Source organism: Condylura cristata, unplaced genomic scaffold (assembly GCF_000260355.1).
Source record: "Condylura cristata isolate star-nosed mole 26May11 unplaced genomic scaffold, ConCri1.0 scaffold00001, whole genome shotgun sequence".
Lineage (NCBI taxonomy): Eukaryota > Metazoa > Chordata > Mammalia > Eulipotyphla > Talpidae > Condylura > Condylura cristata.
The window spans coordinates 20427787-20443338 of record NW_004567102.1 but is presented as its reverse complement, the minus strand read 5'-3'; the positions used below and the strand labels follow the sequence as shown (position 1 = coordinate 20443338).

General features: G+C 35.9%; 1 protein-coding gene across 1 annotated transcript in view; it reads right to left on the bottom strand.

Annotated features, from left to right (window-relative positions):
• Positions 1-15552, bottom strand: part of PRIM2 (primase, DNA, polypeptide 2 (58kDa)) — a 256639-nt gene that overhangs the window by 216356 nt on the left and 24731 nt on the right. Inside the window, exon 6 of the mRNA XM_004673597.2 lies at positions 1134-1229. Within this exon, the coding sequence (XP_004673654.1) occupies positions 1134-1229 (96 nt within the window). The remainder of the gene's footprint in view (positions 1-1133; positions 1230-15552) is intronic.

Sequence of the window (15552 nt, the reverse complement as noted above, 5' to 3'; positions counted from 1 at the left end):
GGAATGAGAGTTCTAGTCATACCCTATTACTGACTCAATTTTGTCTTTGGTACATTTAATGAATAGCTCTAAGACTCTGCTGTCAGATTTATAAAATCAGGGGAGGGGAAGAACAGGGGGTTCAAATGACCTTAAAGTGCTCTTTAGCTCAAATAACGCATGATTCTAGCGTTTTTAGGATGGTCACAGTATAAATAAAAGGTTCAAACAGAAACAAAAGCTGATGTGAAGGGAGAGTAATGGAAAATGCGTGGTATGGATGAGAAAGTATTGATTGCCACACTCTAAGCTTGAAAGCTGACTGAATTATGGTCTAACTGATAGATATAGGAAGCCAGAATGGGAAACTAATGCAAGGACATGATTTTGAAGTACTGATGTTCACCAACAGTAATCAGTACATTACATTCAGAGGAAATCGTGGTGACACAGACTCGAATTTTAAAATGAACTTTAGGTTTCTTCTCTTCCACTTCCAGATTATTCAATCTTATCACCACTCAATGGGCTCAAGCACAGAAGGGAGCTGTGCTGAGGGGAGAGGGAATGTTGGGGGCAGGGGGAGCAATGCAAGACACTGGGAACTGAGTAGGTTAAAAATGGGGTTGCTGTGGAAAAGTGAGCAGCATAGGGCATCAGAGCCCAAGTGGAATGAGAGTCCATGAACAATGTCAAGAGCCCAAGGGTGGTGAAGAAGGTTTCCAAGCAGGTCAGTGGTCCCAAAGTTGGGAAGAGAGTGAGTGTTCCTTTAAGAAAATAGCAGGAGTGAGGGGTCAGAGCTCAAGCAGGTTAGAAGGACTTCTTTAGGAAAATAGTCCGTGGGGTGAACATGAAGTCTGTGTAGGAAAAAAATAGGCTATAGTGACAGGATACTATATAAATGAGCTCATTAAATATGTACAAAAAGCTCAATGTGTTCTATTTAGTAAAATCTGCACAATATTTAAAAGTCTGCAAAGGGGCCAGAGCCAGTGGACACAGTGGAAGACGATGGGTTCTTGGTAGTGAGTGTGATGTGGAAACTTACATCTAATTCATATACCCCTTTGGTGTTGGAAACCAAAGTTAACTCAGTAAAAAAAATACAATTTAAAAATAATAACACAAAGCAAATGAATAAAAAGTTTGCATACCTTATAAACTGACTCAAACTCCAACTTTGTCCCAGTTAAACTGGGTGATGATTTCATAATCTCCTGTTCTCGGAGAGTCTTGTCTTCATCACTTATCTAAAAGAAAACATTTTATGCCTCTTAAAATATTTAAAGTCTTCAATTTTAATAAAGTACTCTCTTGTTCTAGTATAGAGTCTATACATTCATCAAAAATTTTAAAACCTGGATATCTAATCATTCCTAATTGATTACTGAATCATTACTGTCAAAATGGCAATTAAAACTTATAATTTCAGACCTCTACTCTCCATTTCTGAAGAAATATACCAAAAGAACTATGGCAGAAAAGCAAAAAGTATTATAACATGAAAGAAAAGGAATAAAAACTCAAGTTAATATAGACTAAAATTGAATCTAATTCCTATTTAAGAGTTATCTTAATTAAATAACTATTTGCTCTTTTGTGTGGCTTAATTATTTCTCAATTTTCTAGCCACATAAAACTCTAAATTTAAAATACCAGCTTCTCTACGAACTATGAATATCTTATAACAGACTAGTATGACTTTATAAGATAGGTGTGACCACATAAAATTTTAATATTCTATAAAGAAAAATAAAAGAACTGTAAATGGAGATGAAACATAACAAATTTACATCATTTAAAATCTTAATCTCAATAAACCCCTAAGTAGTAAATATTTCAAAAGTAAAATATAGTTCCTGCCAATATTCATAAAGTGAAAATAACAAAAGTAAAGTAAAAATATAAGTGAAAATAACAAAAGTAAATTAAAGTAGAATATGATAACATGTCTACCTATTATAATGGCAAAGATCAAAAAGATTTAGCATACAGAGTGTTGGGGCAAAACATAGCCAAAAACTTTAAAGCATATATGTAACTAATTTTAATCAAACAACAGAACAAATACACAAAAAAAGAAAATCTTTTCTTTCTCACAATGTCATGCATACTAAGAAAAATATTAAATAGCCAGCAATGGGTATTTGGTTAAATAAATGGCAGTAAAACTTGATATTTCAATAAAAAAACAGGCTGTATCATTCAGGTAAACCTCTCACAGATATCGAAGAAAAAAACTACAAGATTTTTTTTCAAAGCATGGCATGTAAGGTAGGAAATCTAACAGGAGACATGCATGGGTCATGAGAAAAATCCTAAGCTTTGAACTACTTTTCAAATGGTCCATGATTCAAATTTCCCAGAAACCAAGAAGAAGAAAACCAAATCCCCTCTGAAAAAAAAAAAGCCTATTCATAATCAAAATGGGGGTGGGAAGAGTACACAGGACTGTGGTGATGACACATGGGTGAACTGGTGGTGGGAAGTCCATGAAGGTTACAACCAAGATAAAAAAGCATACATTGCACAAAAAAGAATGATGTAAAAAAATACATATATATTAAAATTAAAAAAAGAAAAGCCTATTCACAACATGCCTTAAAAGATTCCTATAAATACATAAGATTCCTACAAATACATAGTTTTCATTATAGCAAGAAAGAAAACAATCTTTTGTAAAGAAATGGACAGGGCCCTCACTTGTGGCGCAACAGGTTAAAGCACAGCACTAACAAGATAAAGCCACTTCAGCGTGAATTAGATCCCCGCCCGCCCTGGAGGGGATCCACAGGGCATGGCAGACCTCTCTTGACCAGCCCGCTGCTCCCCTCAGCAGTGTACTTGTCAGTCGATCTGTTCTGCTCCCAACTCTGTATCTCTGAATCCTCTCACTGCCCCTGCACCTCTGGCCTGTACCCCAGTTCTGTATGCATAAATAAATAAATCTCTTTTTAAAAATGGACATAATAAGTTACAATAACACAATTTTGGGTGGCCTCGCTGGTGGTATAGTCTCAGGGCTTATCATTGCTGCAGCCTGAGCTCGACCACCCACATGTGCTACAACAAACCTGCCATTTCATCCACTCAGCAGCGAATTTCAGTAGATCTGTATGTGTTGCTCCTCACTGGCTCTGGTGAGTCCTCTCACTACTGTATCTCTGGCCTACACCCTGGTTCTTCTATGCATAAATAAGTCTTAAAAAAAAAAAACCCTTGTTGGCTTTTGAATTTTATTTTCTTTTGTTTTTTTTTTTTCAGGAATTTTATTTTTTTGTCAACTATTACAAAATGTAAAAACCAATCTTAATTCAGAGGCTATGTAAAAACAGGCAGCTGCCAGAATTTGGCTACAAGTACTATTTTCACTAACGACCACCCCCTGTACCCATGCAATGGACTTCAAATGCCAGACTCATAAGAATCTCCTGAAAGGCTTGTCAAAACACTACTTGTGGGCCTTCCCTAACTCCCTAACATTTCTGATTTAGACCATCTGGGATGAATCCCGAGAATTGGTATTTCTAACAAAATCCAAATGTTGGGAATGTTTTCAGTTCTCAGATCAATGCCTAGAAACACACAGGTAAGGAAACCTAAACAAACACTATTTATAGAACCATGGTGAAGTATTATGCATAACAACCAAAAAGCAGAAACCCAAACATGCAGCAACAGATAAATAAGTGTGGTGTAGGTTCAGTGTAGAATACTACTAAGCAACAACAAAATATTACAATTTATTAGACTCCACATAATTTTAGAAGTACAGTAAACAAAATAATCCAGGTACAAAACATACATGATCATTTATATAAAAATTTGTTATAACAATGAAAATTATATCGTTTAGGGCAATACAGTATTAATTCTACTCCAAGTGAATACTCATATGATCAGCCAAAGCGAAAAAGATGAAACTAAGTGGTTGTCTCTAGAAAAGAGAGGAAATGTTTGGTTGAAAAAGGCATAGAAGGCCCTCCCTGGTGGCGCAGCGGGTTAAAGCACAGCACTGAGAATCTAAAGCCGCTTCCTCATGAGTTCGATTCCCGCCTGCCCCGGAGGTGACCACATGGTGTGGCAGACCTCTCCTGACCTGCCTGCTGCTCCCCTCAGCAGTGTACTTCCTCGATCTGCCTGTTCTGCTCCCCACTCTGTCTCTGGTGAAGCCTCTCGCTACCCCTGAGCCTCTGGCCTGTACCCCAGTTCTGTATGCACAAATAAATAAATCTTTAAAAAAAAAAAAAAAGAAAAGAAAAAGGCATAGAAGTTGTTTCAAGAGTAAAAGTAAGGCTTTATTCCTCACTAGCATGAAAAAACTAGTATTTCCTTAACAATAATCTATTAAACTGTATTTTTTTGTAGATAGATGTGTTGTGTGCCTCCATTAACATGGTACTGCCTTCCAACAGAGCAGGAATTATTACACTGTATATTTTTGTTTTATGTACATTATTGGTTTGAAAAAAGGTTGGAAAAGTGAAAGAGAAGTAATTGAATTGTGTGATATATACTACAAAAAGAAATACTGCACAGTCAAAATTCTTCTTAAAATTACAGAGGTTTATGATTATTGTCACAGAAAGATATCCATAAATACCATTAGTGAGGATAAATTAAATCTTAAGGAGATTCTGAGTATGTGTTTGTGTACTAAGTTTACAAGTGAGAAAAAGTTTACACCAATATATAATTGTCTAGCTCCAGGCAAAGGGATTACAAGTAACTTATTTTCTTCTTTTAATTTATACAGATTTTAGTAAATTTAATTCTAGATATTTCATGTGCTGGCTGTTACTATAAATGATATGTTTTATTTCAATTTCTAGTTGATCATTGCTTCTTTGCATAGCTTTTTAATTGTGTCTTTGACTCCAAAATTAAAAATACTATTGACTAACTCAAGTCAATGACACTAAAAAATTCACCACTTTAGGCAAGCCTAATGATTTCCACATTTGTCCACTTATTGAGCTTACATAAAGACTTTTGTTTCTCATTCCTGTTATTAAGCATTAGTAGTTAAGTATTTTTTATGTGTTTCCATGAAAGGTAAAAAAATCAAAGGAGGCCCTCCCTGGTGGCGCAGTGGGTTAAAGCACAGCACTGAGAATCTAAAGCTGCTTCAGCATGAGTTCGATTCCCGCCTGCCCCGGAGGTGACCACATGGTGTGGCAGACCTCTCCTGACCCACCCGCTGCTCCCCTCAGCAGTGTACTTTGTTGATCTGCCTGTTCTGTTCCCCACTCTGTCTCTGGTGAAGCCTCTCACCCTCCGCATCTCTGGCCTGTACCCCAGTTCTGTATGCATTAATAAATAAATCTTAAAAAAAAAAAAATCAAAGGAAAACTCATTTTTAAATGCATTTTCTGGGAACAAAAATCTTCCCTCAAAGGACACCTTAGGAAAAAATTACTCCAGCTAAAGTAAGGCTGGGTCCAAAGCACTGTCCACTCAACCTGCCATCACTCCATCCCTTCCGTTCTGTAGCCCACTTCCAAAGGGTACCGACAGAAAAACTCCTACAAAACAGTTAAGTACTGTACAGGCAGTAAGTACCACAAATAAACACAATCACTGGCTAGATGACTACTATCTCACCACTGTGCTTGCTGGAAATGTTAGCAGCAGTTGTGGGGAGAAAAAGTAGGTGGTTTAGTGCATCAAGCTGCAGATTATCCAAAGATTAGTGAAGGTTGAGGGCCATGCACATCATCATGCACAATATGCCAACCATTTCACCTACCTCATTTAATCCTACCAACAACTGTGAAACTGTACTAGTTTTACAACCAATTAATGAGAACAGCAATCAAATGGAATTTCCAACTAAAGTTTCACATTAAAGGCCACAAGCCCATGTGGTCTACAAATAAACAAAATTATTACCTTGCAAAATAAATTAACAAACATGTAACATCAAAATCAATGAAAGCAAAAACTTTAAAGGGTGTCAGAGAATAAATTACATATCATCAACATTCATCCTAGAGTGCTTAAGAGTTTAGTAATAGCAAAGATCTCTATAAGATCTAACACCAAGTAATTCTGTTTTACTAATTACTTTGTTTACATATACCTCTGTTGACAGTAACTTATCTACTTAATTGACCTCCAGATACAACCAGATACACACTACAGAAAATATCTGAGAGAAGGTAGCTGTGTGGTTTAGAACAATTTTGGAGTCAAACTGCAATTCCCAAGTAACAATTGATAAAATAAGAAACTAATCAGGGACATGCAGTGAAAGGAAAGCAAGGACTCTTAGCATGTTCATGATGATCTTACACTGTTTTTAAGTGAATTTCCAACTGGAAATACAAAAATAAGTATACAAAATAAAAACATACTTCAAACTCATTCAATGAATATTTATTCATTTGAACTTTAAAATATTAATATACATGTCTATTCTACATAACATTAATAAACACAATATTGATTGTGTTTATTTTTGCTCAATTATTTTTGAATGGATCTGACAAAACTGACCTTGAGAGCAAATGTGTTAACCTTCCACAGCCCTTTTATAACTTATTACAGCAGCAGAAAAATAAGTATCTTTGAAAATACAGATGTTTTTCATGATAAAAGTTTGGGTTCTAACTAAGCAAATATCCCACCAATGTGTAAGTATCATGAATTTATAGCCTATTACTTCTCTTTCTATGAACTTAATTCAAGTATTTGTAATAACATATTAAGGTGTTTATAAACAATTAACTGTTTACCTAGTAAATGTCAGGGAAAGAGAAGCAGCATACATAAGTTCAACTATCACACAAAGGAATGCTCTTACTTACAAGAGACTTCACTCATCCAAATAGTCTTCTGTCTTCTAGAAAGTCATAATTCAATTAAAATTAAAAATAAAAAAACCTCAAAACCTTAAATAGAAACTAGAGTAGTTATAAAAGAAATAAAATTTCTTTCACTAAGTATACTACCCACAAGATACATACACACAAATTGTCTACTTTTGCCTATATTAGAAATAGAAAAAATTACAAGAAATTCAGTGTCTACCCCATTCACCCGAAGCAACCAGGTATATTCCAAATCATGCTCATTCTATCTAAAATCCATGTAGTTCCCAACAGCTTTTCCATGGTGAAATTAAAAAAAAAAGTTCATCCATCTGCCACACATAAACTAAATCCTCACTGATCTATTTAATTACAACCAAAATTTAGTTACAGCCAAAGTAAGAAAATTGCCATTGAAAAATGAAGGATGGTTGTTGAAACTTTATGAAAACAGCTGTTGACTTCATTACTTCAAATTTGTAAAATCTTGAGTAGTCTGCTTTCTGTCTAGAGCTTAGAAAGATATGACTATTTTTCCATTTTCTTAAGCTCTCTTCATGAAATTACCTACTGCATGGCTTGAAAATACTCATCCTCTAAAGAACAAGATAAAATTAAAGGGCATCCCACGTCTAGTAATAATCTCATGTAAGAGAATAAAAATGGGTATAGTGGAACAGTGATAAAAGCAGATTAATGGAGCGGGAAGTATATCTTTTTTTAATTGGAGAAATCTGAGTTCAACTCTTAAACAAGTTAATTAACCTCTATACACCTCAGTTGGATTTTCACTAGTAAGATGAAAACAGTACCTATTTCATATAGCTTTGTCAAAATAAGTATGGAGAATGTCTACAAAAGGCATAAAAAAACAGCATGCCCTTAATAAGTGGTATTTATTATCACTATCAGTAATGTACAGTGGTATTTATTATCACTATCAGTAATGTACATTTTGATTAGCTTCTGTTTTTCAGAAATAAAGATGTTTTCTGCAATTAAACTGGTTTCTATAAACTTGACATTTTATTGAGCTAACCTAAGGCTGATCTTCAGGGGTATTTAAAGAAACAAAGAAAGCTAGGTTACCACTGCAACATCTTACAATCAAGATATATTATACTCCACAAAATAAACATCTTCCTAAAAAGAAGGTTATCAACAAACTACTCTAACTGGAGTCATATTTCACAATAAGTAATAATGACTCATTATATCAGAGATGCTCAACCATCACTCTGATTAATGTTCAATCAGCAAAGACCCTGAACATTCGAGCTTTGATGTTCTCTTTTCTACTACTCATATTCCTCACACCTCAATCCCTCTTATCCATACCCACCCACCAAATAGTCAGTACCTGATCACCTCAATGGTATATACACCTTACATCCTGGATTCTGTCAAACAAACTCATATGGACTTGAACAGTTTAGGTTAAATTTCATTTCCATATATTATAACTATAGTATCTTACATGCTGCCTTACAAACAGAATGAAGAATTTGGACTCTGGATGGATTTCTCTTTTTGATATTTTTTATCAGACTGGGAACTGGGAGACTCTTTACCTCCACCAGCAATTCTAAAAGAAGATTAAGAAAGAGTTCTGGAACAGAAAACCTTCCACACAGTAAAAAAGACAGGTAGAAACTGTCTGCTCCAACTGCAGTAGGCAGACAGGTAATGTTTCTGTAGAGGGCCACCCCATACAGAGTCAACACACGGAGGGATAGGCATGCCCTACTTGCTAAACCCAAGTGACTTGCTTTGGCCACTGAAATCTATATGACATCTGCACTCCCAAGCAAAGGCTTTACAGCACATCCTTTATGCAGTTCCCCTCTCCCTCTGCCATAGCAACTGGTAAAGAGCCACAGAAAGCTGCTCAACCAGCCTGAGTCATAGCAGCAAAATGAAACAAAGCTGAGCTGCAGCTGGCCCACAGAGACAAAGCGTGAGCTAGAAACAAATCTTTTTAGTATCACTGGGGTTTGAGGATTATTTGCTATCACTGCATTATGGTAACATAACTGGTGAGCTCCATCCTCTTAAGACACACATTTTCATCAATATTTTGAGCATGTACCTCCAATATATTACACTTAGTTGTAAATTACACTCATGTATTACTGTATAGTCTATACTTAAAACATGCCTTTCCACCAAAAAGAAAAAATGAGATTAAAAACATACTGCATTATTTATTTCCTTCCCATACTCCCAAATTATCATCTCTGGCATATCACTTTGGGACCACTAGTCTACTATACCAGGCTTCTAGAAGTAAAGTTTTAATAAGGCTTCCCTGAGATTTATACTATAAGCAACTACTCAACTATTTTCAATCATGTTTACTAATAGTTTAACCATAAGTTTTCTTCTTAAATCTACACAGTTCTCTCAGGCCCTGGCCTTAGGATACATATCAGATCTGCAGTGGAGTTTTCATAAATTACAGATTTCTGGTACCAATAAGACATACAGAAGTCTAGGCCCAAAAGTGTATCATTTTTTTCAAAAGGACATTCATGATTGTGATCACATCAAAAGAGAAAGAATCCCCCATTCTAAAATAAATTTATCATGTCCTAGAAACATCAGCATCAATTTACCAAATAGCAATAGATTTTCTTATGTAGAATTCATTTATTCTTTCTAAAACATTGAGGACCTATTATGTGACAGAAACTCTATCCAACAGAAAGGGTCCGACTATAAACAACTGTTTCCAGGAAACTTACATGTCAATGTAGTGACAAAGTAATAAACACAAAACTATTAGGTAGCAAGCAATGGGACAATAAAACAGGGGGAAATATTGTGGACAGACTTACACTAACACTTTTGAAGTGTGTAGTCAATGAAAGTCTGTCTGAATATGTGATGCTGAAATGGAAAACTGAATGAAAAGGAGTCTGTCACATAAAACCTATGTATGGCAAGAGTATTCCAACAAAAGGCAATAGATAGTGAGTATCCTAAAAGGTCTTTTTCCTCCATAGGAAACAGGTTGGAGGAACAGCTAGATGGCTGATGGAAAGCAGTGGTAAGCAAGAGGAATTGGAAGAAGTAGGTAGAGAAATTGGCAGACCCTGCAACAGACCTCTAGGAGAGGAAGTCAAGATCTGATCTACACTGTGGTTTTTAAAATACTACACGTTTAGAGAAAAGGAAGGACCAATAGGAGGAACTGGAGTGGAAGAAAGAGACCTACTTTTTTAAATTAATTTTTACTGAGGTAACATCAGGGCATCTCCATGAGGTATTAACACTATAGTGTATCTATACCATCTCATCCATATTCCACTACCACACACCATTATGCCTCCCTCACTTCCTGCTCCTTCCCCTCCTCTTCCACCCTCTATCCCCTTGGTTTCTATTTTGTGTGAGCTATGAAGGATTACTTTTTATTTGTCTTTACCTATTTGGTTATTTTATATTCCACATACCAGGGACATCTACTTAAAAGGCTATCTTGGTAGTTTAAGGAAAAGAATGATGGTTGCCTGAAAAGAACTGGAGACAAAGAAAACACACACACACACACACACACACAACTAGACAAATTTAGGATATATTCTTTTTAAGTTTTTTTTTTAAAGACTTATTTATTTATGCATACAGAACTGGGGTACAGGCCAGAGGTGAAGAGGTGGTGAGAGGATTCACCAGAGACAGAGTGGGGAGCAGAACAGACAGATCAATGGAGTACACTGCTGAGGGGAGCAGCAAGTGGGTCAGGAGAGGTCTGCCGCTCCATGTGGGTCACCTACCGGGCCGGGATCGAACTCATACTGAAGTGGCTTTAGCTTCTTGGTGCTGTGCTTTAACCCCCTGCACCACCAGGGCGGGCCCGGGATATATATATTTTAAAGGTTGCACAAATGGAATGATTGCAAATGAAGCAAATAAAGACAGCTAGGATAGGGACTTTAGCCACAACATGTTCTTGAACTTCATTACCCTCTAACTATATTTTACTTCTATGAAGTGCTTTCATTTTTGCAAGATACCCTGAATCCTTTGTGGAAAGGGGCATCGAGAAATGTAAATGAAATATTTCAGGTCCTCCCTGTTGGCACAGCGGGTTAGAACACAACACTGCAATCAAGTGGCAGCCACTTCAGTGCAAGTTCAATCCCAGTCCAGGACGTGACCACATGACCCAGCAGCCGCTCCTGTCTTGCCCACTGCTCCCCTCAGGGTACTTTGTCGATCTGTTTATTCTGTTCTGTTTCTGGTGAATCCTCTCACCACCCCTGCACCTCTGGCCTATACCCCAGTTCTGTATGCATAAATAAATCTTTTAAAAAAATAAAGATTTCAAGTATCAGTTTTTCTTAAAATGAAACACACCCTGAGAGGTAAAAAGACAGGTTTATTACAAACACATTAAAGTTATAATTTAGCCAGCTAATAGGAAGATTGTTTAATATGTCCAATATATAAAAATGAAATAATTACACTGATATTTACATGGTGTGGATTAAGCAAATACTGACATTTTAATATTGTTATTACTATTTCTAGGAACCATAGGTTCTATATGGGTAGTAAATAGATGTATATATATAATCTATAAAGGTCACCTTGTTTCCCAAATGCACTGTACTTACTTACTAATCTTACTCCAGATATTAAAGATGACGGAAAATTATTTGATAGTTCTTCCCACTGAAAGCTGAGAGCTATCTGCCCTTCCCTCGATCTGGGTTGACCTATGACTGCTTTGACCAACAGAGCAGGGCACAGGGTTGCCATGCCAGTTCCAGGTCTTTCTTTGTGGGCAATCACAGCTTATGCCCTGTTGTCTTGGAGTCCTGAATCACCAAATCAAAAAAATAAATAAATATTCAATTTTTTTCTTTGCAGGATCATATAGAAAAGATCCCACCATATTCCAGTCTTCTAGAAGTCCTCCTTCAGCACCAGGCATGTGAGTAAAACTGCCCAAGACATCTTAGAAAGATGATGTGGTAACTAAGTAAACCCCTCTAACATACATGCCCCAAGACGCTGCTGCTAAACCCAGACTGCATCCTTGATCCTCAAAAATCTAAGATATAATAAAATGGTTATTGTTAACCATTTTAACAGTTTAAAACTTTAACCAGTTTAAGTTTTTGGATTAGGTTTTGGTTTTATTGATCATAGGTTTTAGGACAGTTGTTTCATGTTTAGAGGTAGCCGTAAATACTTAACCAAAAAAAAGTCAGTTTCAAGAATTTTTTTATATAAAATCTAATCCTTACCACATGCTCTTTTCATCTCAATAGACAAAAGAGAGCCAATGTAATAGGAAAAAAAAAAAAGAAAAAGTTAAATTGGTAATACATGCTAAACTCTTGAAAAAAGAAAATAATCAAATAATCACCACTGTATCATTGTACTTATTAACAAAAATTAATATATGGGATACTTCACTTACAAATTCTTTCTCATTTATAATATCTAAAACACTGCATTTGGGAAACAAATGACCTATATACATCATAAATATGGATTCTGCTTACTACCAACATAGAACCTACATTCATTAGCAAAAGTAATAACAATATGAAAGTTAGAAAACAAATAATAATTTAATATTCTGACATTCTAATTAGTTTGTTGATGTCTCAGGAACCCTGCCAAGTTGATCAATGTAAAAATCAATTGTCTGGTTACTCTGTTACTGCTTTATTTAAAAAATAGCTCAGACACATTTGAAATAGACTGAAATTTACACTAAAAAGAAAAAAATATTACCTATATCAAGCATAGTTCTTCTGTAAGAAAACATTTTTAATGGATAATTTATACAAAAGTTCTTTAAAATCTCCCAAATAAATGAAAACAGCAATAATTCCTGAATCTGGACTGACAGTACCATATACATGTTAAAATCTTCCATATGCTTACATATGATCAGACACATTAGATACGAATTCCATCCTATCCAACCCCATTCATTAAACATGTCTCAGTACCTTCTGTAAGCCATGTAAATCTCTAGCAGATGATGCAAGCAAAAGTAAGATGCTACTGTGTAGATAACTATATTACGCCACCAAAAGGAAGTTTATGATAAATAAATTGACTCCACTAACACTGAAATTTGAAGGCAGCTGTCACTCACGAGAGTGAAAAAGCCTGGTTTTAGCACAAAAAGCACAAAAGCTCCATGAGGGCCTGAATGCCCAACAAAACCAGAAAGAACCGAAATGCACAAAGAGCACATTCTAGCTCTACTGATTAGAAGGGAGGAAAAAAAAGAACATCAAAGCTGCAAAGGTAAGATTCACAGTGTCACCTTGCCTGGTGTTAGCCTTGTTAACGTGTTAGAGATGGTCAGAATGAAGGGTCAGGGATGCACATTACTATAGAAGAAGAAAGACAACATTGTAATCATTCGCACTTACAACTGGCCAATTGTTTGAGGTCAGCAACAGCATCACTAGACTTTGACTGAGGCTTACAGATAGTTACTATGCAGGGCAACCAGGAAGCATTTATAGATTTACAGCATAAAATATTAAGATTTACTGAGAACAGATTGATGCCACACCAAAGACTAAAACCTAGCAGCACAAAAGATGGGAGTATGTTGCTTTCAATAAACTGACATGTATCTGTCAATCAATCTCTCCTCTATTCTCACTCTCCCTCCACATCTTCATACACCCCACTCCAGAGTTGAGAAGCAAGACTTAAAAAGTAACCAATTTACAGGCTAAGTCACTTGCTCACTGATGTGGTCTAGAAAAATGCCATAATCCACCCAACATAAGTTAATAATGAATAAACATAATGAATAAATAAGACATTATATAACAAATATTGCATATCTAGATAACAATATTAAGAAATTTTAATTTGAAAATTTAGATCTATTCTTGAGACCAAATGTAAAAGTATATTATAATGGATTAAAAAAAGTATAGAACCTTAGAAAAGTAAGTGGTGGTAGTAAACTGCATGACAACAGAACATCTGTACTGTTCTATTTCAACCAGGAAAGCAGTTAAGGGGAAAGGATGTCCTAAAGGAACTCTGCAGAGTTCTGTGAACTCCACTCCCTATTCCAGTTTTATGGACTCCAACCCCTGCTCCAGTGACTGGAAACTACAACTCCCAGCAGTACCAAGGAGAGAACTGGGAAGACCCAAGGGCGGAGCTAAGCAGGCATTCTGGGACATTAGGGGATAAATAGGGTTCGATTTTCAACAGCTCTGGCGGGGAGAGGTAATGTCTCTCTCCAGACCTTGTGACTGGGGGCGGGGCTATCAGTGTGTGACTAGAGCTCCAAGTCAGCCTAACTAGATATTCCAGTTACCTTGTTTTCTCTCTCTCTTTCCCTGGGTTGTTCCCTTCCTCTCCCCTCTTTGTAAATAAACCCATTATTGACCCTTTTGTGTGTGCCTGCAGTACAACTAAATTTTAAGCATGTGGGTGAGGACCCACAGACAGGCAGCCCAGTTTACATTAGGGTGCCCTGTAACAGTTTACAATGGATAAAAAAAAGTGTAGAACCTTAGAAAAATAAATGGTGATAGAAAACTGCATGACAACAGAGCATCTGTACCATTCTATTTCTACCAGAAAAGCCTGGTGAACACCTGGAATCAGAACTAAAACAACTTTAGATCTCAATGCACTTTTTATTCAATTATTCCCAACTACTTTTTCTCATGCTTACCCTCTCTCTGTGCCTAAATTATATTGCTTCTATAATCATTTTCATTCAATTCAGCTCTGACTCTCATCAACTCATCTTACTCATTTCTATATTCCCTCTGCTGAACTCATTCCAAAATATTTTCAGTTTGTCCTCTGCTAAACAAGCCTGCCACACACAAGCTCACCCCTTTCTAACTGTTCCTCTAAACATCACTCTAACCTAATTCATCATAAATGAGGCAGCATAAGTGAGAAACAAGCACAATAGCATAGACTGCATGAATTTAAAATGTTAGAATTATCAGACACAGATTAAAAGTAACCTACAACATTTAAAGAATATCAAATTTTAAAATATCTGTAAGGAAAAGGAATCCATAAAAAATAACACAGCAGATCTTCAAAATAACAAAATAAAAGTTAGAAGTTACAATAACTAAAATTAAGATCCAGTGGCAGCAGAACAAAGAAGAGTGAAAAGAAAAAGAACAAAGAAATAATTAAATCCTAAAAAGAAAACAGGTATGAGAATGAGATTTAAAGAACTAACATATATTTGATGGGAATCTCAAAGAACAGATAAGACATTTATAAACAATAATAGTTGAAAATTTTCCAGAATTAATACGACACCAATCTGCAGATTCAAGAAGCCTAACGAAACCCAAACCAATTATAAGTATGAAAATAAATAAAAAGAACTCCACTTCTAGACAAACAGAGAATGGTAAAATCAAACATCAGTGTGTCCAACACAGTATCTATAAAGGAGGCAAAGTGCAGGGTAGTTATCTTATTCTCAAAGGAGATACAGTAATAGCTGATTTCTCAATAGCAAAAGTGGAAGCCAGAAGACAATAGAACCATACATCTTTAAAGTGCTGAAAAGAAAATACCTGCCAACCTAGAATTCCACACACAGCAAAAATGACTTTCTATGAATACTACAACCCCCTTTGTTTTTGAATGACTTTTTGTCCCAATCAAAACAAATACAGTAGTAGTAAAACCTAAAAAAATGCAATGCAAGAACAAGCATTTGATACTTTCCTATACATCTTCTTTATGCAAACACATTGTCCTTAATGAGAAGACC